Genomic DNA, 26,601 nt, shown 5'->3' on the forward strand with positions numbered 1-26,601 from the left:
GTTTTCTTTAAAAGGGGAACCCTTTCTTCAAGGCATCCCTTCAGTAATATACTTGGCATATGCTATACTTGGTACCAAAAGTGAAACCCATAATTTTAATTTTTTATGTTGTTCTCTGAAAACGCTCCTGTTTCAGGATCATGTTTATCATATTGCAACATTAGGCAGGTCAGCATTATTTTGAGTATTTTCTAGACACAAGTGAAGTTCTGCAGATAACCATACATGAATTACAACTACGTTACATACACTCAGTGAGTAAGAATTTGTTAGAGGTTTGCATGTGCTGGTTTGGGCCTCATTAACTTACACTTCAAAGATTGTTTAACTCTCCCTTCATCTTTTAAGCTTGTGGCTGACATATTCAGCCCGATGGCCCTACCTGTCTTTTGTTTTCTTTTGAAAGCTGTTGTGGCTCAGCTGAAACTTAAGTGCCATGTTAGAATGATTTCTCCAGATGTAATTTAATTTCCTTAGCTATTCAGAAAACATGGTTGGATACCTTCATGATACTGCTAGCAAGGAAATTGTTGATAATGTTGATAGCTTCTGTAAAAACACTTAATCTCAAAGTTCTTGCAGACAGTCTTTATATTATTACTGGGACCAGGCAATAATATGCAAGATCCAATTTCATTCAGTGCCTTCCTGTTAGAATCCAGAGTACTCCTAGGGGTCTTAAAGGGAAAGTCTTGGAAAGAAGGTAAGGGGCTGATGTAAACCTTGTGAGTGTAAGCCCTTCATCTGATTTGAAATATCAGCAGCAACCTTCAGAGCTTCTGTAGAGGTTGACTGCAGATGACAGCTTGGTGTCCAGACAAATCTGTGCAGGTGCACATCTGTTGGTGGTTTTTGGTTGTACTGCATTCACGATGGCATTTGGAGCCCTGGATGGCGTGACAGTTCTGTGGAGACAGTGCTTGTCGTGGTTGAGAGGATGAATTAGCTAATCTTGTGGTCTTTGCTCTGGCATGTGCTGGCTCTATGTAAAGAAGTTTGCTTCTAGTGAAAATTTTATTTAACTGTGGAGTGATGGAGTGTTTGAAGGCAAAGTAATAATGCATTTGATCTGGGAAAGCATACTTTAAATTAGACTCATCATTTTCTGATAGAGACTATACTTGTTTAATTGTTTTCTGTATAGGTTCCCAGTTGAAAGTGGCAATCAGGCATGCCATAAGAGGAGGCAGATTTCGTGGAGTATTTTAAAATATTTGAGTGGCTCAGTGAGCTGCCATGTCTTTCATTTTGCCTCGTGACAGAAATACATTCTGCGAGACCTGTGCAAACTACCACTGTACACTTGGTCATTGTGGAAAACACCTATCAATATTTGCTGTGCCACATGGCAAACCTATGTCTATTCAGTGATGATTCAGTGCTTTATTCAGTGGCTGTATGTTCTCCTGAAGATTTGAAGAAATTTTGATCCAGGGTAGGTTTTTTAAATTTACATTCACACACAGAGGGCAGAGTATGGAAATCTGGGGAAATGGGTCATAATCCCAGATTCATTTTCATCTATTCCTCTTATACCTCTAAGATTATTGCCCTTACTTTCCATTTTAACCCATTGGAAATTTCAAGTTTTGTTGTTCATAATGGCAAAATCCTAGTAAAGTGATGAAGAGTAGTGCACGGTGATCAATATCATGAAATGAAGACTGGAGAGGAAAGGGATCTTAGAACTTCAGAAAAAAAATGGAGATGGGGATCTTTGGGCTCCAGAAGATAAGTGAAAGATGAAAATTTGTTTTGAATGTTCTTTATTTCTGCTAATTCTGTGTATTATTTGCCTAACATATTTTTTTAATCATCACTGAATATGTTTGTTCTTGTCATCATGTTAACAACTTCTTGGAGATTTCTGCAACTTTCTATGTACTGAGCATTTTGATTCTGTGGTGGTGATACTTCAGGAAATGGAAACAATTGCTTGTGTTTCTTTCGTTCATGCTTTGCTTGTAAATTTCTGGGTTTTTTTTTTTTTTTACAGTTCTTTGAAGATACAGCCAGGATGGAATCCTGGCTCAGAGCTTGTTGGTTGCAGGCTTTTGTTAAGTGAAACCCAAGAGGGGAATTCCATATCCAACAGCTCTTATCTTTATAGCTAGAATTGCTAGAAAGTTACTTGCTGTGTTTTTGTTTGTTTGTTTGGTTGGTTTTTTTTTTTTTTTTGTTTAAACCTTGAAATTACATGGGAAAGGGCCTCTGGAATTTGTAAACATTATTGCTTTTTAAAACAAGGCACAATTTCAATAGAATGGCACAAGGAACATTGTATCATCGTATCCTATCATCTGTACATTGATAAAACTAGTTTTGAGCCAGTAAGGGCTCTGAAGCTTGTGGATCTGTGTGATAGTTTCATGACAAATTGCATTGTCAACCGTGCTGTGTTCAGGCTCCAGAAAGTACAAGTGGTTGTTACCAGGCTGTACTTTGGTGATGTAATAAGTTATACATTTTATCCCTAGAGTGAAAAAGCCAAATCAGAATCGAGAACCCTGAGCTGTATTGTAACCTTATGTGAGGGAAGTAGACTGGTTTAAATCACTGTGCCCTAAAATTGCAGTGGATGTTTTATGAATCAGTGGTTCTGGTAGGCTGTCTTGAATGGTTCAGTTTGATAGATGGTTGCTGCCTTAGTATTATTTTAATCATTCTGTGTCTGAAATATTTATTAAAAAGATGGTTAAGAATTTCAGGTGAGGATTAAAATTACCTGGTTAAAAATCAGATGAGTAAAAAACCGTCATTTTTTCTTGGTAGCTTCTTCTTCTTATCACAGAACAAACTGACCTCCAAAAGTACACCATGGAAAAGGGAGATGACCTGGACCACACTGAAAACCATTTAGTGATACTCTGTCATGTCTAGACTCCTGGGAGTTTGTTGAAAGACCAGTAAAAATCAGAGACTTAGTGTGCAAAGGATGGCATAAATGAATGCCATCTTGAATTTACAGTACTCTCAGGTACTAGTTTTTCATCATGTAATTTCTTAGTTATCAGTGAGGCTAACTGGCCATATTGAGAGAATTTTTGAAGGTTTTTGAATAAGTAAAAAAAATCCTAGAACTGAGCAGGTAAAGTTGAAGCAGAAAAGGAATCCGGTATTAATTTTGTAAAAATTTTTATAACTGCAGATTGTAAAACATTATCTTTGGTGTAATGGTGAATTTGCTTCTTCTGGCTTAAGACCACCTGCTTTTAAATGTTCCTTTAGTATGCTGGCTAAAGTTCTTGGTGCTAAGAGTTGAGTTACAGACTAGAGTTTTTATTTCTCTATTAGATCATATCCTTCCTTTGACATATAGTGACAGTATGGCTCTAGGAAGACCAGTTTAAGTTTTCTGTAGAAAGTAATATGTAGCAGCATGAACACTTGGAAAGCTGTCTAGAAATACAGGCACATTCATTTTCTTAATTTCCGTTGACAGTTGTGTTGCCAAATGTAGTAGTACCTTTGAAAATGGCATCCAAAGTGTTGGTTTTGTGGTTGCTGAAGTCCCAGCTGTGCACAGGGAAGATGTGAGTCATTCCCTAGTGATGCTTGACAGTTTCACTGTCTGATGGCTTCAGGCCATCCTTTTGCACTAATGATGGTCTGTGAAGGTAAATGCTCCCCCTCCTCCAAGCCCTACTTTAAGGAGTGTTTGTTTCTCCTAAAGTGTGAGATGATATTTGGAGAGACTCAGCTGACATAAATGAGTTCCTCCTGCTGGTCTCCAGCTCTCTCTAGTTGTGCTGAGGTGAGGGAAGCGACTGCTTATTCTAATGCAGAGCTGCCCGTTCCTGGGAATAAAGTGTAATTATGCTGAGTATGACAACATACATTCCGTAGACAGTGAAAGCGCATAGCTATTATGTACCAGTGCATCATGGAAACACGTGGATTTTAGTGTATAATTTCGGCCTCAGCCTGTGTTACTCTCTGCATTACATTTTGAAGTTTTCAGTAGCAATTCTGTCCTGCTGTTTTTGTAGAGATTGAAAAGCTCTGAATGGATTATTGAAAAGAAAGAGGAATTTTAAAACAAAATAAAACAAGATGGTCTTAAAAAGATCACTCAGAAACTCTTTTTACTCTGTTCCACCAGAACAGGGGACTACTCAATAAATTTGAATGTCAGTGAGAAATTCCATAACTCATAAAACCTGTATACAGCCTGTATACAACACATTTCTGCAGAAGGTTAAGGCCAAGAATATAGCAAATTTGAAAAGCCAGTCAGGTACCATCAGGTTTATTGCTGATATCCAGAGTTATAATAATTAATTCTACCAACGTTTGGGACAGAGATTGTGTTTTGAGCTTTGAAGAAGGGAGTAATCTGTCTGACAGATACTAAGATGGAACTTGGGGAAAGACCATGTCATGTCTGCCTTGTACATGCTTTTATGCTGCAGTCTAATTTTACTATGCTGGCAGGATATGAAAGTATTTGAGTATGCTCTCTGATAGTTTGTATCAACTGCTGTTTACAAAGTCCTTTATAATGTATATCCCTATCAACAAAAGTGATAACTATCTAAAACACTGTATTTAACCAAATTACCTAGGGAGTAAAGGTAGCATAGTTGGGTGTCTCTGTAGTTCTGTAAGAGTCAAATTGTTACTGGCCAGTATGGATGGTCTCACACTACATGGGGTATACAAACCAAACGTGTGTATGTTAAGGTCCATTGTGGTTTTTTAACGTACAGTCATTTTTCAGTACAGGTGTTGCTTCCTAGTGTCATTGCTTTACTGGTAAAGGCAATGTATCATGTGTCTAGGTGAGGCCTTATGTGACTGTCTTGCTTTTCCTAAATAGAGCCATGTCTCAACTAGTGTGGATTCTGCTACGGAGCAGTCTGGGTGCCACTGGAAATAAAAGCAAAATTAGCTCAACTAAAGCACACTGTCTCAATTTATAACCAGAAAAAATGAATTCCAAGACAATTCTTGCGTTTTCCACCCATCTTATGACTAGGGGAAAGAGTAAAAGAAAACACACACAATAATGTGATTCCTAATCTATTATATCTCTAATTCTAACTCCATTCCATTCCACTCCTTTGTACCTTTTTAGATGCAGGGGCCTTGCAACTGGTTTTTAGTGTAGCTTTATGAACACACAGAATAATAAGCACTGTTATTTTATAGCCTTTTGGCAGGATGCAGCATGATGTAGCTGTTTCCATTTGAGGTGTAACACCAACGTGGCATGTGCAGGCTTCTGCAAATAAACAGAACTAGATCTACTTCTGGATGGGAACCAGAGTCAGTACCAGATGAATTAAACTTCAGTTGCTTATCCTATAAATAAACACATTGCAGGAAGAAGTTGCCTCAAAACTTAACAGCTATTTAAAGAAGAGCTCTAGGGGACAAAAGTTGTTTTCATTTTTGCTTGCATGAGAAGTTTCACATGAAATGATGCGTTAGTAGGAGCTGTGCCAGTTTGCACAATGAAATGATAATCTATCGTGTAGATAGATTAGAATCTTCTCCCAGGTGGTAGAGTTAAGAAGAGTGGAGACCTTTATTCTCTTTGCATGTTCAGGTCTGGCCAGAGTAATTGGAACAGTATTTAGAGGTATTGTGGAACTATAACTTTTATGAAGCAAATTATCTCATTACTTCTCCCTTTGTTCCCTAACCAGCATAATTAATATCCAAATGTTCCCTTAGATTAGTTTTATTTCCTGCTCAGCTAGTTGACAGACACTGGTGAAATCTGAATTCTCAGCAGGCTAGAGCAGATGGCTACCTTCTCTCAACAGATTGCTGCATCGAGGCACACAATCTCTCCAGCTCTGTCTCAATAAACTTCAACTCATGATTTATATAGTGAATATAATAGAAGAATTCCATGATGCCTATAATGGGAATCATATTACCACACTACTTAAAACACTGTGAGAATTGCCTGAGTAGTTATTGTGTACTTGTGCTGATCTTCAAATCTTATTAGGCAGGAGAGCATTGTCTGGAAAACTATTAATCTTCTTTTCAGTATTGCTTCCACTCAGTTATTTTTTATTGAACTAATTTAAGGGACATTTCCAATAAATCTAGCTTCTGTTGAACCTCCAGCAAACCTGTGAATGTGTTCACAGTGATTTGATGATTATTTATTTGCTTTGGATGTTTTACATAAAGAAAAATGTCTCTGCTAAACTTCTATACCATCAAGTCCATGCTGAAACTGCTGCACTCTCAACTAAAAAACCAAACCAAAGAGAGCTTTTGTTTCAGAAAAAGAAATGTCATTGCAAAATCATGCATAAATGTCCTGGACAGCAGATAAGCTTGATTATTTGAGATGATAAATTTCCAATAAAATTGCCTGGGAGATTTGATGTGAAATGCCTTATAAAGAAGACCAAGACTCTTTACCGAGTGTAGCAGCTTCAAATAATGGCATAGTATCTTTTAAGAAAGATATTTCTTTTCTAGAATGGTGCATAATTATTTGCTATGTAAATAAATACAAAATGTGAGTTCCTCTGTGCCTGAAATCTACTGATATTGCTAGTATTATTTTGGAGATGGTAATTCTGTAATTCCATGTGTTTTTGTGAACATTCAGCATAAATTTGCTCTCTGGGAAATTCGTAGTTCTTTGGGCACCTTAGAATGAGGCACAGAGTGATCTTTTAGCTCTGTAAAGTGGAGATGGAGTCCTAATTCTTGTAAAACCTGGTCTTATTTCTTCATGAGTGCTGCCATCTCATTGTTTTTCTGCTTTCCTGAGGACAGCAAAAAAATCAGTTGAGGTGCCTTGAGTAGAGCTCTTTGCGATTGCTAACCCTCTCTTCTGTCCTTTCCCTTCTCTAGTTCAGTCTGTTAGGTTCTCTGTTTTCTTTCCTTTGAGCTTAAGATCTGGGTTTTGTCCTGCTCCCTCTGAGCTATGTCTCTGTATGAGAGAGAGGGCTGCAGTCTTCTGTGGGTGCTGGGGGCTAATGGGATTTTCCTGTTAGTGCTGTGGAGAACAGTGGAAATACCACAATGTCAGTGAAACCTAGAGGTTGCTTTGTAGCTGTTATAAAGAGACAGATACAGTTTCTAGTTTTAAAGAGTAAAGGAAGAGGTGGGTTTTTTTCATTTTGAATTTAAAAAATGAAGTTAAGATAATTTCTGTTTGTGCACCTGACATATATTCCTATATAGTTAACCAGTTAATATATTTCCACATGCAGGAATGTTTTCTTATGATTTGAAGCAGAGGAGGTGCAGAAAATACATAGCAGCTAAAGACTGCAGTTTTTCATTTCCAAAGAGCTGTTTGTACTGTCTGACTGAATAGTACTGACTACAGTGAATATTCAATGTAGTGCTTGCATTTATATGGCTTGCTTAGAGTTGCATGGTGTCTATTCTGTCAAATACAAATACATGTTGGGTTATTGTGTTGTTGTTTCTATCACAGATTTGCCCTCAGCAAACTTAAGCAATTACAACATCACCGTGGTGGAAGGAAAGAGCATCACATTATACTGTGATACAACTGGTGGGCCACCCCCAAATGTGTCCTGGGTGGTGACTAATCTCGTTTCAAACCATGAGGTAAGGTTTATGTTCAAGCATGTGACAATTCAGGTGACACCTGCTGAAAGATGGAGTGAAGTTTTATGTCCAGCTCTAATTGACTTTCTATTAAAAGATGGAATAGAAAGTTAATGTTGGGATTACATTTATGTTCCAGTTACTTTCAATCCAGGGTGACGGTGGCAGTGCTTTTGGGGAATAGCAGACATTTGTTTCTCAAGATTCTCATTTGCACTTTGGTTTTTTGGATGTCCCCTTGGAAATGAGAGTTATGTAAATTTTTGGAAGTAATGTGAATTGGAATACTGCAACACAAGGGCTTTCTTATTATCATTGATACATGCCTACAGAGCGTAAATCTATACTGATTGTATTTGCTTCTGTAATTTTATTTAATTTTCATTTCATAATTTGGGGTGTTGGAATTTGGTTATAAATATATTGTGGCTTGTTTAATATTCCTTTAACACACTTAACAGCAACAGAAAGCCTTGAAATTGAAGATTTTATTTAAAAGACTGCCAGGTTGTTTTTGTTCTGGTTTGTTTTTTTTAATGTATGAATATCTTTTCTCATTGAAATCATCTTGGTGTGGAAATTTTATTTTCTGCTCTCCTTATATTTTTGGTTTTTGTAAACTGTGTGCTGCTTAAGTCCTTTCTAAGGGAAATATTGAAAAAGGGAAGCATATAAAGCAACTGCTGACCTCATAAATTACTATTATTTCACCATAGGCAAAACTCATGTTTATTACAATTTTATGGCATTTGCTTTCTTATATTCATAATGCTGCACACTGCCTAAAGCTTCTTGGTCTCTACAAGGTGTGGGAAGTGTACTTGCAAAACTTCCTGCAGTGAGAAGGAGACAGGATCTCTTGGATCTCATAGTTTGTATATTTTCTTTCTGAAGTTCATTATATTAGGCTTGTATAGGATTTAAGTAATCTGTCTTTCATTCCAGCTTTCATAACTAAGTGCTCTGCAGAACTCTAGTTGTATTTTTAAAATTTTCTCTGATCTGTAAAACTCCCCAGAGGCATCAAGGCAGCAGTCGTCATCAAGCACAAGAAATTAAAACAGTTTGGGGAACTTCTGCCAAGTTGCGCTCTTCTAAAAAATTTTCAAAAAAAATTAATTCTAGGAGCCAGAACAAATGTGGGACTCTGTTCAAAAAGTGAGATCATCTAATTTTTTTAACCCTCCGATCTTTGAAGTGCCATGGTCAGTTTGCTTCAATTTTCCATGAGTATTCTGTCCTGGCATAACTTCATCATGCTATTGTAGAGGGGCTTATACAGGCTTATACCACCTTAGCCATGGAGCACAGCAGTCTTTTCAGTAGCAGAAGAGCATGGTCCTTTTAGTCCTTATTTGCCATTCCCAGCTATCCTTTTCTAGGAGTGTTGGTTTTGGTTTCTTTTCTTTCACTTCCATATCTCAGTTTCTGCCTTAATTTTCTTCATCTTTATGCTTCTTTTCACTGTTTTCTCTCACCTGTTTTAAAAGAGTGACATTAGCAAAGGTTAAAACTAGGCTCTAGTTCTGCAAAGCTAACCTTTATGTTCTGAGTTTCTGTGTTGATGGATAGTTTGACGATGATGTTTAGATTTTTCTTGCTCTGGATTTCAGCCCTGAGCCTGTGTTTCAGCCCCTCTGCTTTTAGTTCAGCTTTGAGCACTGCTCAGCTCTGAGAAATGGAAATAAGAAAATGTGCCAAGGAGTGTTTGCTTTTCCACCTGCCTCCCCTACTGTTGCTGAGATTGAAAGGATATTGAACTCAAGCGGAGTTAGGGTGTCATCTCAAGGTTCAAAATTCTGTTTGCTTAGGACTGTATGCAAGAACATTCCCACATATTCTGTTGACTGCCACCTAAAGTTGCTGTGGTTTTACAGTTGTAGTGGGTTACTGGTTTGTGTTATCTGTAGCACTGACAGCATACATTACAAAAAGTACCTCAAAAGTAGTTTTGAAAATTATCATAATTATTATTTATTTCTGGAGTGTGCTTTGGTTCCTTTCCATTTTGAGAAAATAGTCTAGGTCTTTATGAAAAATTCAAGTATGGAAATAAAAATTATTTGGAGATCATATGAAGGGCCTGATTTATTATCATTGGAGTAACAACTAGATTTGCTAGTGCTTTTATGTGTGGGGGGTAATTTAGACATATTTGCTTAACCACTGTGACATAGCTGCATAGTCAGTATGTTATTTAAGGCTGTAGATAGACACTGATGTTTCTAAGAATCATAAGAATTAAGATTTTTAACAGTCATCATTCTTACCTTAATTAGCTTTTTCTTAAATACATAAAACAGTACTTAGGCAATAGCTTAGGAAGTAGAAGGTATGCAGTTTCTTGTGGAAGGTGTCTTGAGAAAAATAAAGCTTTCAAGAGAATTTGGTTAAGAAGGAGATAGAAAACATGTGAAGATACAGTTGGGCTCAGAAGGCAGCAGTGGAAGAGATGTGAAACATAAATTTAAAGGAAAGTGAGAAAAAGATGAGTAAAGCAAGGATTTAACAGAAGAAGGAAGAAGAAGTTCTAGGGAACAGACAGAGAAATCAGTCATGAAGTAGGAGAGGGGGATGAGCAAGGTTATATGATTAGATGAAAAAAGAATTTGTGTAGAGGGGATAAAGTGGTAAAAAAAGGCACAGACTAAAAGTGACAGGGCAGAAACATAGTTGAGTGCAATGTTCGTAGCAGGATTTTGCAGCTTTGAATCCACTGCTACTGACTCTTAGAATTTATTCTGTAGGTATTTTGTGTCTGTTTGGATAAAACACTAAAAGAAGGCTTTGATTGGTTGCGGACAGATACAGCTAAAAGGAACGGAAAATGAAAAATGCGATTCAGCTGTGCCCAGTAATTTCCTCCCTCTCCTTTATCTTTAATGCTGTGGTTGACGCATACATGTTTTTCTGATCATTTTTAGAGTGACACAAATAAGAACCCTGCCTCTCTCACCATCAAGAATGTTTCATCAATGGACAGTGGACTGGAGATTTCCTGTGTGGCAGAGAACATTGTGGGAGAGGACCAAGCCTCTGCTGAGCTTACGGTATTCTGTACGTATGTGGGCCTCCATACAGACCTGGAGGCCAAACTGCATTGGCAGGAACTGTTTTGGGTATTTTTTGGACCTTCAGGCCGTTGAAATGAAAACCTTTAAGGCATGTGAACTATTTACTGCAGTTGATGCTAGGAGTAGCCCAGTCAGTCATTGTTGCATTTATCTTTTTCAGCTCTGTATTCTACGAAAAATGTGTATCTGACTGCTTTGTCTTCCAGTTAAATGAATCTGTAAGCAAAGGTCTGAAATCCTGAATACTGAATGGCACTGTCAGTGTGGGAAGGTTTGTAATGGTGTGTATGTACATGCACACTGTCTTAGGAATTGCAAAATGTGAATGCATCCAAAGGCTAGTAGAATTATACGAGACTACACATGTTTAAGCTCTTACTACCTAAAACAACAACTGCTTTGTTCAATGTTTGTATGGCTGGATGTAAATTTATTTGTCATAGCTTTGAATAGTACATGTATTTCTCAGGGCCAAGGAAGGGAGAAGGGGTGCATATAGTGTACAGAAACACTTGTTTGTTAGATCTAAGCTCCAGGCTGAATTCATTTAACATGAACTACACAGCATGTTTTAACAAGTTGCAACCTTCTGTTTAATTGAAGATGGGAATGGAACATTTAGTAGATGGTAAATTTTGCTCAGCATGTGCTTATGACAGAGTAAACTAGAAAAAACATTATAGATATAGGTTTGAACATTGAAATTGGGTATGTGGTAAGTATGGGAATGAACATCAACCAGAAGTATTTGTGTAAATGAGTGTAAATGAGATTCTGAGCTTGGCACTGAGTGATAAACTGAATATAATTAGAAGAATTGGATGTAGTTAAGAATAAATATAAAGGAAAATAATGGGCAAGGTGTTGGAATAATCTTTTGAGGGAAACAGAAGACGTCTGTAAACTTCAGGCATTTAGCAGGTTTGAACAAGGATGAGAACATGTATAGTAGAGAATTACTTTTCCCTGACAGAAGAATCTAGAGAATTAGTAATCTGTTCTGGTTTTTTATTATGTTGAGAAAATAATCTGTAAATTTGGATTTCTAGCTGAATGTCTTTCCAGTAGTATTTTCTTTTGGCCAATTTTAAATATTTTCAGTACTATTGTCTTCCTTCAGCACTCCTGTGCACTATATTTTCAGCAAAGTAAAGCTAAAATGTCTTTGTCCTCCGTCTAAGTGATCCAGTAACTTGAAGTTCCCACTCCTTACATGTTTTAAGTGATTTAACTTGTTTTCAGTCTTTGAAAGTAGTTTACTTTATTTCTTTCGAAAAGAAATAGTTCAGTTCAGTTCAGCATAATACTCTAGACAGAGCAAGTGTGTTCCTGTGTGAGTATCCTTCAAATAGGTACCATTCCATCTAGTAACATTTGTACTGATGAATGAAAGGTACTTCCATGGGAACTTGGGAGAGAGAGAGGGAGAAAGAGGGAAGTGAGGAAGGACATATTCAGTATATTCTGATGTTCTTCACTTTTTTTTCCGATATAGTTGCACCAAATATCACATTTATTGAGTCTCCAACCCCGGACCACCACTGGTGTATTCCATTCACTGTGAAAGGGAACCCTAAGCCCACGTTGCAGTGGTTCTATGAAGGAGCTGTACTGAATGAGTCTGAATACATCTGTACTAAAATACATGTTATCAATCAAAGTGAATACCATGGCTGCCTTCAGCTGGACAATCCTACACACCTGAATAATGGTGCTTATACCTTACTTGCAAAGAATGATTATGGAGAGGATGAAAAACGAGTTGATGCTCATTTCATGTCAGTGCCTGGAGATGGTGAGTGAAGTTTTTTGTTTTGTTTTGTTTTTAATGCTAGTAATTGCAAATTGATGAAAGTGGTGAAATAGTGCTTTTGGCCAGTTTAACTATTTTGGAGGAAGGTTTTTATAGAACTTTTTTTCTCAGAATTAATGTCTTCAATATTACTTGTAAAATAATGTTTTTCTTCTTGTTTATTGCTTGTTAAGGGAGGTCATGCCAGTGCTCTGTAAATCTTCCTTTGAGTAACCATCCTCCCTGCCAGCCAAGACTAATGAAAAGTTGCTGCTTCTGAAGTTTTCCCAAGCCTCAGTTCTTATCCTGAAAAGCACTGAGTGCCAATGCGTCCCCTCTGTAACTTTCTGCATATGAATGGAACTAGGCAGTGTGTTCAAGGATTTGAAGGATGCTTGTATGGCATCTAGTGCCTTGGTGCAAAATTGAGAGTGCAGTCAAGTGAGTTCATGATAATATGTTGTTTTTAGGACACCAGAGGGAACTGGAGAGGAAACTAGTAATCCAGGGGCAGGACAAATGAGATCTCAGATCTTAACAGGCATTTTGATGTCCAGTTGCCATTTGTCTAGGTGGTGGCTGGGCACCTACGTTGCTGGAAGTACCAGTGTTCAAGATGGTTGCACCTTCAGTTGCTCTAAAGATTCTTCCTCTCCCTTTCTAAGTACTATATAGGCAGCTCAAGGTGGGCTAGCTCATTGAATTGCAGGGACTACTATAAGTGATTGATATTCACTGTGATTTGATCTTTTCCCACATCTTCAAAACCATTCATGAAGTGGCTGTAGTAACAGCCACTGTATGTGCAAGCACTGTGGAGCATGTGGAAGAAAACTCTGAGTGGACCTTGCACATATGTAGTAGAAATAGAAGTAGTGATCTTGTGCAAAAAAGTGGTGAATATTTCAATTCTCTTCCTACATCTCAGACAGACCATAAAATATGGTCAGTATTTAATTTTTTCCCTTTCAGCTCAGTTTGCTGTAGGGAGAGAGATGGTAGGTGTTTTGCTTTCCTGTCCTTAGGAGAATATGAAGTGCTGATAAAACCAGACTCTATTTACTCCTGCTGGGCTCACTGCTTCTCTCCTTTTTTTCCTCTGGAGTTCTTCCTTAAAGAGACTCATTTCAGAAACATGCCATGGTTTCAGCTACAGGTGTCTCCTAATACTGCATTTTAATTATTCAGCAAAACAATGCACCTCATGGATGTTCTGAGTGCAGTGGAAGTTCTCTTGCACCGTGATTAATTAATATGAACCTGGCTTTGTTTTCTAGCAGAGTATCAGCTACCTCTAATACATTAGGTGATTTTATAATTTTTTTATGGTCTTCGATCCAAAACCCCTTTCCTCTTTGTTTTTCCTTGATGCTTCTGTCCACAAAATATAGAACTATAGCGATCCTCTAATTTAGAAAGAAAATGTGATTTATTTTTTCCATCCCTTTTATATTCCTGTAGAAGGTAAGTCTACCAATATAAACTGTGCTGTGTTCTTTAAGAGTTTCCCAAGATCTGTGATGGAGTACGCTTCACAAAAAGAGTACAGAGGAAATGGGAATATGTATAGACAGGATGTAACTGCATTGTAAATTAGTTCATGCATAGTGGATGGCACCAAACCGGTCTTAAAAATTAACAACAGGAGAAATAGCTTATCTACTTAGCCTCCTCAATGTTGTTTTTAGTTTTCTCCTGCAAGAATCATGGAATTGAGGTTTAGAAAACATCACAACATTGCTGTCTCCTCCACTGAAGCTCGTCTAAAAGCAAATGCATCATATTACAATTTTCTTTCTATACTATTGCTATTTAAAGAACTGCCAGACTTTTTCAAATCCTTAAAAGGCTTTTTCAGTGCTGTCGTTACTATGTAGTTTCTTCTTTTGGCCCACATACTGTACACTGAAGCATGAAGATTAAGGCCCACACCCTGGTATTATGTTCATTTTCATGTCTTCATGACTGAATTAAATACCAGTCCTGATGTTTCATAGGGTAGGGTCACTCAATGAGCTTTAAACTGATTCTCTTTGGCTATTGCATCACTTCAGCAAACGCTCTGAAGATAAAAAGAAAAAATAAAAAAAAAGAAAAAGAAAATTTTAAAAATCCCCTCACCTATAATCCATATGCCTACCCAGATAAATGTATATAATTCTGAACCATGTTCTACATCAGTAGTGTAATAGCCCACTTTCAGAGTTGGATCAAACATGATGAAGAGGTAATATTTGTGCTAAGGTGCTCCTAACTTTCAGCATGCTTCTTGGAAGATCTGTTTTTCACTAGTCTGAGGATGCAGGCATGAAAGAGAGGAAACCAGGTACCATAGTGGGATTTTGATTGTGCTTATGATACCCAAGTTAATTTTATAAATTAAGAATTTGTTTAAAATGTCAAGACCTGGAAGAAAGAATTTCATGTTTTACTAGCTGAATTTTTAACTATCTTTAGTCCACTAAAGTTCTTGGTTTCTGGTTCTTGCTGAGAGTGACTTGATTATTTGAGACTAACTGCAGTCAACAGTAAACAAGAAATGGTCATGATTTATTCTGGAGGCTGTTCTCATCCAAAATGGCTAGTGAATGTGGGAGAGATTTTTACCAATAATAGATATTTTTAATTAAGCTTATTCATCTCTACATTGAAAATTCAGCTGAAGGAGTCAATATATTGTCAAAGTAAAAGAATATGCTAAATGTGTCTTAGGAATAGCATATTGCTTGTGCAGCATAGCATTTTTTTTGCAGAAGTACGTTTTTGAATGGAGTATTTTGCTGCTGCTTTATTTTGAAAATGCCAGATTTATAAAGAAAGAAGCAAACAATCAGAGTGTAGTTGATGTAGTTTGTGAAGATGAATGAATAGGATAAGGCTTTTGATAGCTCATTTACTCAACAACCTGTTCTACTGGGGGCTAAAACAATGGTGCCATTCTGTACTTGACCTTGAAAATAATTGTGTGTAAACGTGCAAAAGGACTGGTGAAGTTTGATGTTAAAATAACTTCAACTGAATTATGGTAGCATATTTTTATGTTCCAAATAGAAAAAGTAATACTAAACAGAAATTTTGAGGTTGTCCACCATCTTGATTTTTCTAGCTTTAGTTATAGTGTTTAGTTATGTAGAAGATATTTGAATGGAATTGATGACTTCTTATTTTATATGTTTGGGAGGAGTTAAGGTTTATACTAACTTTCTTAGTTTATCCCAGTTCCAGCGAATAGAAACAAAAATGTTGACATTTAACTCACAGATAAAGGACTGGGAGGTTTTTTTGTTTAGGGGTTTCTTTCCACTTCAGATTACAGAAGTGAATTAGAAATATTGTTTTTCAGCAGTTGAGCGTTCTGCACTTGGCAAACTGGAACCATGACCTTCTGTGGACAAAAATCTCTTGTCAGATTACTTGAGGATAGATAGTCAGGCTTTCTTCACCGGGTATTTATTTCTGCCAGTTGACATGATGGTTCTCATGGAATCTATTGACATGTATCCCTAGATACTGGAATATCTTCAAGTGCATTTAAAAAATAAGCCTAATTTTCTGCGGCCATTCTACAAAGCGGTTGCAACTGGTATTTTCAGCACGGGTTCTCATGCTGTTAACAATAGTGTTCTGGTCTTACTTCATTGTGGCATTATGCCCATACAATGCTACTGCTGTAGGTTTACTGTATAGTAGTATAAACAGAATTAAATTTATTGAAGTTGGATTCATCTTCAGAGATTTTAATTATTTGTTAATTTTATTTCAAAACCTGCAAAAAATAGAGAAAAAACATGGAAGAAATAACTATAAGCCTTATTGCATAAGCTATGCTAGGGGTAATTATACATCAGAATGAATGGGTATGTTCAAACATAACACAACTATCTTGCAAAACTTGAGTAACAGTTCACTAATTTCCATGGCTGTTCTGTGCTTTTTACTCACTATATATGCTAAATCTTATGTACATGCAGTAAGTCATTAAAAAAAGCTGCAAACAGGAACTAGTAAAATTGAGAGAGCTGTAGACTAGACATTTGCTAGTGTAAAGTCTGGTTTCTGAGACATCTATGACTCTTTCAGTAAGAGTTCTGTCTGTGTATCAGCTGTGCACCTGGATGTAAAAGAAGCATCCTTTTACAGAGTGAATCAAATAGTGCTGCTTGGGTAATTTCTACCTGTAGCCCTTAACTTGCCAGCTGACAGCTTAAAATTGCTTGCACAATGATACAATAGCATAATTTTTTTATCAGGTAAATGTCAGTGATTGTTAAAGCTCTGGGAAATCTGCTTCCACTTGAATTCAAAGAAAATTTTACCTTAGATTTTTCAGCAGGAATATTTTTCAACAGAAATTCCATATATACTCATATACATACATACATATATATACACACACATACGTATATACATACATACATACATATATATAATATAAATAGTGGAAAGCACGATTTTGCCCAGTTGTAAAATAATGTGTGTCCCTGCCAGAGTCACTGCCATGTGCACACATGAAGCAAAATATTAACCTTTGGGATAACTCTAAGATGATTGTAAATGTAATTGATAAACTGAAGTTATTGATGTTGCTTTGCATTTAAGTATATACTTATGATTGCTATGGCAAATTAAGTCAACTCTTAAAACTACTTCTAAAGAATTTTTTATTCTTACAGCATTTGCAGTTTATTTACAAAGCTTTTCTTTTTTTTTTTTTTTTTTTTTCTCTCTTTTCCATGTACAGGTAGTGGCCCAATTTTGGATCCAGACGTTTATGGTATATATTTGATTTTCTTTTCTTTTAATAACAGAAATGAAGGAACCGAAACATTAAAATTCAAATGTTAGGCTTAGTTAAATTGAAGTGTCACGTAGAATAATACAGCTCTAAAAGGTACTTTGTGATTTTGGTTCTCCTGCCTTATATTTAACACATGTGATGACAATATGATGTTTTACTTACTATGCTGCTTTTGATTCACATTAGAAGCATAAATCCACTGCTACAAATGGGTGGAGTTGATCCTTTAGGATGACATCTATGTGATGTAGTTCACAGACATGAGATTTTGTAAACCTTTTGGAGGCATTTCTTGGAGGAAAGAGAGTTTGTGATTTCTCTTTATACAGGTTAATTTATTTTTCCAGGGATGATTCCATACTTGTTTTGCCTCCAAAAATGTACCCCTAAATCCCACTTAGAAATGAAGTTGGCACAAGTAAGTTTTCCTGTAGGCATTTTTTTTTGCTCTGTCCGCTCGTTTGTACCTTCCCTTAATCTCTCTTGCGTAAGCAGACCATCAATTCAGTGGTGCTGAGTGTGTGCCAGGAGATTTTGATGGCACAGTGTTCACATTAGTTTTTTAGTTAGGCAAAGTGTATACCAAGTGAAAGCCAGTGTGCACTGAAATAGAAGCTGCAGAATAAAAAGCAACTGTTTTTTAAAAATATTTCTGGTGAGTAGAAAAGTTCATCTTACCTGCCATACACAAACAGCTTGAAGCTGGATCCTGTTTGGAGTGCTCTTTATTTGGATGAATAGCATGGCTCAAGTTACCTAAAGCTGATCTAAATGTTATTGCTTTGATTCCATTCCACGTCATTAAACTTTAGCAAATGTGCAATTGAAGCATCAATTTGACTTCAAATGCTTAGAAACTCCAAAGGATAGCTTCCCCTCCCTCTTTCCAAAGTTTTTTTTGAAGGAGGAGGTGGGGGTTGGGAATGGGAAAGTAGTGATGGTTTGCACAGTGTCTTCATGAGTTTATTATATAAGCTGTATGCATGAAGATTTTGATTCTGAGCTTTTTATCAAGGTCCAGATAACTATGTATGGATTTAGCCTTGTGCTTAAAGCCTTGTGCTTTGACTGACTTGGGTGGGTTTCTGCCGAGGTGCATACCTTGAGTTTTGCTAGCAAGTCCTGGTGGAGGTAGCCTTCCTCTTTATTCCTGGCTGTTCATCCTGCTGTTTGAAACTGTTGTCCTTGTGATGTGAGCCAATTTCCAAATGTTTTTGTTAAGTATTTTGAACATACATATTTTGAAATCAGAAGATCTGATGAGGCGACATCAGGCTGCATGACACTGAGTTTGCTGAGGGGAGTCTGGCCTGCATGGGGTTCTGCTTGCCACAAGCGTGGAGCAGTCACTTGTGCCTCTAGCTCACCTCTGTGGCAGCTCTTGGAAAAGACAAAGAGAGAATGCTATCTTGACACCATCTGGAAATTAACTGAGAGAAACAAACTGACTCACATGGGTCTGAGCAGGACATTGAGTGCAAAGACTGCTCCTTTGGCTCTGAGTACATATTTTCATGCCGTGATGCCTCTTTTAATGTGGTTGTGAACATGAGAGAGAGAACCTGCCCCATATCTGCCAAACCCCAGAATGACTGTGCAGAGTGACCCCCGGTGCTGATGTGACTGTGCTGTTGTGTCTATCTCAGCACCTTCTTTGTGAAATGGCTGTGAAATACTGGCCAGTGTCAGCTGTAAATCACCACAGCTGTTATTAGTAACTGGTGGCTGCATGAGATGTGGAGCACCAGAGAACCTGGCCCTAAAGCAATATAAGCCTTATCTAGCATGAGTCAAAAGGTGTGACCCTGTCTGTAAGAGTGCTCAGTGTCTATGTCAGGATTTCATAGTGAAATGAACAGGAATTTATTTAAATCAAATCGTCCGGCTTGGGCTGGGTAGCTGTTGTGTGTATTTTCCTTGCCTGACTTGCCCATTTCAAGGGGCTTTGAAGATCTGGAAATACCTCAAATGCAAATGATTAACAGTTAGACAGTAAGCAATGTCAGCCTACCACCAGTGTACCAATGTAGCCTACCTTAGCTCTTGCCCATTTTAATACAGAAGTTTATTCAGACGATTCACAGACCAGACCCATGGTTCTCATTAGCCCTTCAGTGTGTGATTTCTAGTAGTTTGGAACAGGCCTGAGGATAAACAGAACTACAAATAACATCAGCTGTTATTTACAAGTGAAATTGGGAGCAAAAAATTTCCTTCTTCAACATTTGTTTTACAAAGTCAGAGCAGAAAAAGCTCTAAATATTTGTTTTATATGTTAGTCTTATAAAACAATAATAAATATATGGTTGGCCAAAACAGTCTTTGTGAAAATTTTCCCAGCTAATTGTTAAGGAAGCCAAATTTTTTTAGGCTGAAGTACTTGTTATAAAGCAGGTTTTCCTGCAAATAATGAAGTAGATAACTCCTCCTTTGCTCTGGCAAAGGATGTACTCACGGGTGACAGGCAGTCAGCATAGAATCTTGTCCAAAAGTCCAGGCTGCTTGTGCCGGTGAGCCATTCAGGCAGCAGTTGTGCTACCTGGGTGAGCGAAGTATGTTGTTCATTCTCCTGTTGCTCCTGCTCTAAACCTTGCTGCATGGTAAGCTACACACACAGAGATGCAGTGCAGAGTTGGAGAATTCAAATGGTAAAAGATCAGGAAATTAATTTTTTTTTTCTTTTGAAAGTTCTGTATATTTAATATGTATTTTGTCTTGAAAGAGTCTTGTCCTTTGGCATGCATAGTTTGGAGCCAAAATAGACTATGTGAGTTGTTTAGACATCCTGACTGTGCTGGCTGTAGCACTGGTGCCAGAGGTAGCTGACAGCTTCCCGTACAAAAAAAAAAAAAAAAAAAAAATCTGCAGTCTGAAAGTGCTTTGCAGAAAGCAAATGTGTCCTTGCATGCCTGAAGATCAAAAGCCCAGTGCAACTTCTTACTAATGCTGCCAGCTGAGCTCTCCAAACTGGTCTTGGGAGCTAAGGGATAATAGTGCTTAGGTGCAAGCCCTCTCTGCTCTTGCTCAGCTGGAGCTCTGTGCTCAGAAATGCTCCTGCTGCTGTAGTTAGCAAGAGCATTTTCAAATTCACGTTTAAGATTTCATCTGCAGGTTTATGGCACTGATTTTAGTTGAAACAAGTAAAGAAATACCCATTTAATTGCAAAATTAAATTACGATGCTGGAAGTGTGTTTTATAATAGGTACAGTTATTTGCCTTTGTTTCTTTTATCTGCATACATTACTGTAATGAAATTAAAATGTTAGGCGTATTCCAAGATGTAATAATAAAATAAATACATTTAAAATTTTTATTTTAATGTATGATTTATCTTAATTTCAGATATATATAACATTTAATTATTTTTCTCTCATTTGAGTAATTTTTTTCTGGAAATCATGGACTGCAGATATATCTGTTTTATTTTGAAGTTCTTATAAATAATTGAGCCATGATCATTCTTTGTATGGAATAGTTCTGCTTTTGCCTCTGCAGCCATGTCAGTGAAATTATTTTGATAAATCAATCAAATTTCTTATACCATCTCAGGCACTTTAATTTTTAAAGGTTTATCTGTATGATAGCAATACTAAACTGTAGCCTCTGTGCATATAACATATTTAAAATTATTTATTAAACAAATGAAAGCAGCTATTTCACATATGATATTAGTAAGATAGCTTGAAACCCATCTGCTAAGTTTTTTTCAGCAAAACAGAAGTGCTCAAGCAATTTCCATGACTGTCCTATATTTGATTGAATGCAAGGCTGGTGAAGTTCAGTGTAGAGGGCAGTCTTTCATTTTTAATGGGAAGTCAGAAGCATATAAAAATAGCTCTATGGATGGAGTTCTCATTTAACTGTAGTGTTTCCAGTAGGGAAATTATTATGTAGATTGCTTCTTTTTTCACGTTTGTCAGTCATAGTGCCTTTGTTAATTTACATGCCACAGTGATTACCCCCAAAACATTCCAGCTTCTTTAGCAATTATAACTTGTGTCCAAAAAGCCTAAATTTCCAAAGCTGATAGTGGCCTCACCATGTTATGGAGCAGAAATAATATAAAAAAACCATTTCCCCATCAAATCTATGAAGTTGTAAAAGCAGCATTTTTTCCTTTCTTAAGAGTATGAAACCACACCTAATGATCTTGGAGATGCCACAAATAACAGTAATCAAATCACTTCAACGGATGTTTCCAACAAAGAGAATGAAGATAGCATCACTGTAAGTATAAGCATTGTTTTCTGGTCTATGATCTTTGTGAACTTTTTGACTATACAACTTATAAAATTGCAGACACCAGTAAGACCCTGGCCTATCACAAAACTATAGCTATTACTGTTGTAATCAAAGCTCAGGAAAAAAAGAATGATAAATAATATCAGTGCTCCCCATTCTTGTCCTTTCCCCATTTTTTTTTTTTAATCAATGAATCATTTTTCAGTTCAGGTAAAACTGCTGTTTTGTGTCTTGCTTTTCTGAACAACTCAGTCATTTTTTAGCCTGAGACTTTGCATCTAATTTTTAGTCAAGGAAAGCAAATCTTCATCTACAAAAAAACACCTCCAAGGTAATTTGAAGACTGTTGGTTGAATACCCATCCTGGAGTCACCTCTGTGTTAGAGAGGTGATGTGCTGCAATGAATTTTCAAAGTCCAGCTGTATGTTTTAAGACATGATTTCATGTTGCTTTTTGATTAAATGGCTTGTGATAGATTTTAGTACAAGTGGCTGGACTGATGGGCCTCCTCCTTTGCTGCCTTGCCTCTCATGCTTTCCTGAACTGAAATGTTGGAAACTGATAGTGGGTTACCAGCCTGGTTGACATTGCAGCCTCTCTCCATCAGTGCCTCTCTAAAGCACCAAGCATATGAGAGTGTGAATTCATGAACCAGAGAGCAGACTGTGAGCTGGGATAATGCTCTCAAAATTGTGAGACAACACTCTTGTCTCATCTGATAACAGTCATTGAACTGCTGAGGTGGTAAAGGTGGGACCTGTGAAAGTCCTCGGTCCAAGCTCCCCTGATTAAAGCAGGGCTAGTATGGCTGTTTATGGTTCTGTACTCTCTGGTTTTAGTATATCCAGTGATGGAGCATTCACAGCCACTCCAGGTGATTTATATGAGTATTCAACCATATCCACAGTAAATTATTTTTTCCTATGTTCTGTTCTTACGTGTTTTCTTGTTACATGCCACTCTGCTGGATGGGAAAAGGGTGATATACACTCGCTCCCACTTGCCTTGAATGTGTAGGATGTTGAAAAAGTTCTCATAAGTGTATGAATCTGTTCTCTGCAGAATAGAAGAAACCTCAACAAGTGTCTGTTTTCTGTACTCTTTGATCTGAGTGCAAATATTCCGCAGTTGAAATTAATCTCTTTTCATAACTGGATTAATCTGAATATATGTTGGATGTCTTTGAAGACACCAAACCAAAACAAACAGATCTGTTTGTCTCCTCATGTTTTTTAGGTGTACGTTGTTGTGGGAATTGCAGCACTGGTGTGCACTGGCTTAGTTATAACCCTCATTATTCTGAAGTTTGGAAGACACTCTAAGTTTGGGATGAAGGGTAAGCAGGGTTCGTTTTACACCTTCCAGAATTGTTGGGGATTGTATGAGCTGAGGCTGTAGTCTGCTGAACCAGGAGGTCTCAAAATAGCTACAATAAATGCCACCACATTTAATATTTTGTTTATTAATCAGGTAACTAAGGGCAGAAGTAGATATAGACAGAGTTTAGGATTTTGGATCAAACACTTCTACTTCTGTTTTCTTCCTAAGATAAATACCATTTCTCTGCCTTCTGCTGCAAAGCCCCATGAGGCAATTCCTGGAGTAAAATATTTCTCAAGTCAGTGTAGGTAGGAAGAAGGTAGGAAATGAAATTTGTTCTGTTGCAAGTTTAATTGATGAGAATCTGTGCTCTATGTAAGAGGTACTTTAAACAATACTACAATGTCCCATTAAGGTGAAGGGGATGCAATGACAAGATCAGAAGGTGCATTTGCAGTGGATCCTGTCATAGTGGTGCTTTCTGAGAGATGCATTTTCGTGTGCCTCTTGGGGAGCAGCATCAGGAGAGAGTCACAAGTACTCATGTCCCTTTGGAAGGGGGAAATCTCAGCCCTTCATTTATTCATTTATTTATTTTACAGCCAGATGGAGCTATATGTAACACAGAGATACCTGCAACAACTCTGTTACTATATTCTTTTACTGATATCATCAGTGTGTGTCTGATGATGTGGGTGAAATTATACTAAAAAAAAAGAGAAATTAAAAAAAGAAATTAAAAAAACCACCTTGCTGTCTTGTTGAGAGACCTAGAAGATGCTTTGCTGTGTGCTAAAGGAGATGAGCATTTGCTCTTAAGATATATAGATGAGGGTCTGTGGAGAACATGGTAAGTAATCTTTTGGTAGACTCCTGTTAATCTCATGTCCTTCTTCTCAAATGTGCTTATGATGCAGTACGTGTATATTTTGGTAAGGCTTACATGCTCCTGATAAGTGTTCTTTTCAGAGATATATGCTCTATATTTTGTGTTCCTGTATTCTGTTTAGAGTAGATTTTCTGGAACAAATGAGATTTGAGCAGAAAAAAAACATAGTTGGTAGAGATCGGCTGCTGGGATGGTAATCTTGTCTCCCACCTCCTTCCATTATGATAGAGTCTCTGCTGTTTGGGGTAGCATTAGAAAAGAATGGTCATTATGAAATATCCTGAATAGCAACATGAAATCAGCAGGATTGAGCTGCAGAGTTTTGGCAGAAGGCTAGCCTGTGACTTAACAGTTCAGCCTAAATTTTATTTGTGTTTGAGGCTTTCTGAATTGCATTTACAGAGCTGAAGTACCTGGAAGTTGATTGAGAGAAACAGTGAGAATTGTTTGATATTAGTTCTTGAAAGCTGAATACTTGTTAAGTTTTTCAAAATGTGCATTAAATATTTCAACACAACATTATTAAAGAAACTAGGAAGAAACCCTGCCCTGAGGGAGAATGCAAAAAGTTCTATTTTGGGTTGTAGTGTTGTTACCTTCCAGGAAGCTACTTGTTTTTTGGTATCTTCATATACAGCTCTTCTCACAAAAATTCTTGACTAATCAGAAAGTTTGACTTGTGTAGTTCTTTGTTGCAAAATTGGGCATGTGGATAATATTTTAATAAGAATACGATTTTGTGGAAATGACTGTATGAAATTATAAAAAGACAGAAACCTCATACATATTGTTTATTTTATTTTTGATGGTGTAATGTCACTGTGAGTTACAAATAAGTCGTAATTCTTTCATGAGAAAGGTATAACTTTCATCTGTACCTTAAGTGAACATTGAACTTCTCCAAAGCATGCATTCACACTTCAGATTCACTGTCTGGATCTATCCATAGTCTAAAGTCCCAGAAACACTCTCTCCCTTTATCATTATCAGTATTACTGAATTTAAATTAACAATATTATATTAAAAGATTGAGATTTGATACACATAGATACCTGGGCTAATAAGAAAATATTGCCTGGTCTGAAAAGCCTGCAGTGTAAGTATATGTTGAGAATTGAAATATGAAAATAAATAACCTGGTGTATTTGAACTTGAGGAAAATAAGGTGAGTGTGGTGAGAAGGGGTTTTCTTCTGTCATTATTGATCAATACAATTAAATGCATATCTTGGAATTTGTGAATAAAAGGGTCAAGTCAGCTATGTGAGAACTCTGAGGCATTTGCAATTAATTCAGACACAGCAAAATTAATCTAAACTTTGTGTACAAACAGTGTGCTATCGTGGTAGTTTAATAAACAGTCTCAGTAGGGAAATGGGAAAGAACTAAATATCCAGATTTCCATGGAAAATATTTATAAAACAAGATTTAAAATTCCTCTCCAAAATTAAGGATGATTTTTGCATTCGTAAGAAGTAACTTCCTGAGGTTATATCAGGCAGAAATGCACAAAAGGCTATGCTTCTTTTTTCTGTTATGTTCTGAGAACACAACATGGTCACTCAGATTTCCTGTCATTAAATGTCTAGGCACCCTTCTTTGGCTAGCAATTTGGAAAAAATAAAGTAATTATTCAGTAATTGGAGCAGTCAAATTGTCATCAATGTTACTTTTCCTGTAACCATGTACTTGGAAAAGTGTTCCATTGAAAATCAGGAAAAAAAAAATAAAGAAGTGTATATAGGCTAACATAACTGTGTGTCCCATAGGAAGTATCTTTATGTAAGGATTGACATTTTCATCTCATTTGGGTTCAGAGCAGGGATCTGCAGCTTCTGTAGACATTGTTTCATGCCTCCTACTTTTAAATGTCAATTTATCTCATCTTTTACATGGGCATCATCTGCCCACTTCTTAATCTTGTGTCTTTGTGCTTACAGAGCTTGAGCATGGTTGGGGTGTAGGATTGACAGTGACTGAGTCCTCAGAAAGAGATGTGGAGCAGGCAGGTGTGTCCGGGGTATGGCTGTGTCAGAACTGCCCATACCTGGAAGCACTGCATGTGCTGAGGCTGCCACAGAGGTCACTCTGATGTCTTCTTTCCAGTACTGCATGGAGCAGAAAAGTGTCCAGTCTGTGTGTTAGGGAGTACCAGGTCTTCTGGGAACTTCCAGTTCTTTGGCAGTTCTGATCAATATGTCATCAACGTCTGTTGAACAGTTGATTATCCCTATTTTTTTACTTTTCTCTACTCATTTGGTATATCTAAGGTAAGAGAGTAACTTGGGATATGTTCATCTTACTCAATTACCTTTCCAAACTGTAGTAATAGAATGTTTTTAGAGGTGAGGAGGACAAACAAAACACTCAGAAACATTTTGTTTAGTTGAAGTTGGATTGTAATGTATGAAACAGTTGTTTTAATTCTTGCCTTAATTCTTTTTACTTTGTCTTTCAGTGCTAGAGGAGATAGCAGTTTCTAATGATTGACTGTAGGAACAGTATTAGTACAGGACAGATCTATGGACTGTGCTAAAGGAGTCTTAAAATAGGATTAGTACAAAAAACTCTCATGTGCTAGACATCAGACTTCCATTGCAAAATTCATCAGAATAATTGGTGAAACATAATTCTCTCTTTTGCTGCTTGTGTACATTTTAAACACCTTCTTATACAGGGCCTAGTGACAACAGCTTTGTATGAAAAGCTGCTTTTGGTTGCTTGGATGTGGAGGTGAGGTTTTTAGACCCTTGCAAGTTGCTGTAGCATAAATGGTGAAAGTTTCAGTTAATTTCGTAAATGTTTGTTGACTTGTGGGTTGCTCTTACGAAACACCTTGGCTTGCTTGCTTGCTTGCTTGCTGTGGGATGTGAAAATGCTTATGGTGGGAATTCACTGGAGGCTGCCAAGACAGCTCTTAGCATTTTG

At 37.1% G+C, this 26,601-nt stretch overlaps 1 protein-coding gene across 6 annotated transcripts in view; it reads left to right on the forward strand.

Moving 5' to 3' along the window:
* NTRK2 (neurotrophic receptor tyrosine kinase 2) overlaps positions 1-26,601 on the forward strand; it is a 191,274-nt gene that overhangs the window by 32,521 nt on the left and 132,152 nt on the right. For all 6 annotated transcript variants that reach the window (XM_066340039.1, XM_066340034.1, XM_066340035.1 and 3 more), the window contains exons 6-11: positions 7,421-7,557; positions 10,482-10,614; positions 12,127-12,426; positions 17,165-17,197; positions 21,349-21,449; positions 22,702-22,801. In XM_066340039.1, the coding sequence (XP_066196136.1) occupies positions 7,421-7,557; positions 10,482-10,614; positions 12,127-12,426; positions 17,165-17,197; positions 21,349-21,449; positions 22,702-22,801 (804 nt within the window). The remainder of the gene's footprint in view (positions 1-7,420; positions 7,558-10,481; positions 10,615-12,126; positions 12,427-17,164; positions 17,198-21,348; positions 21,450-22,701; positions 22,802-26,601) is intronic.

Source organism: Sylvia atricapilla, chromosome Z, assembly GCF_009819655.1.
Source record: "Sylvia atricapilla isolate bSylAtr1 chromosome Z, bSylAtr1.pri, whole genome shotgun sequence".
Classification (NCBI taxonomy): Eukaryota; Metazoa; Chordata; class Aves; order Passeriformes; family Sylviidae; genus Sylvia; species Sylvia atricapilla.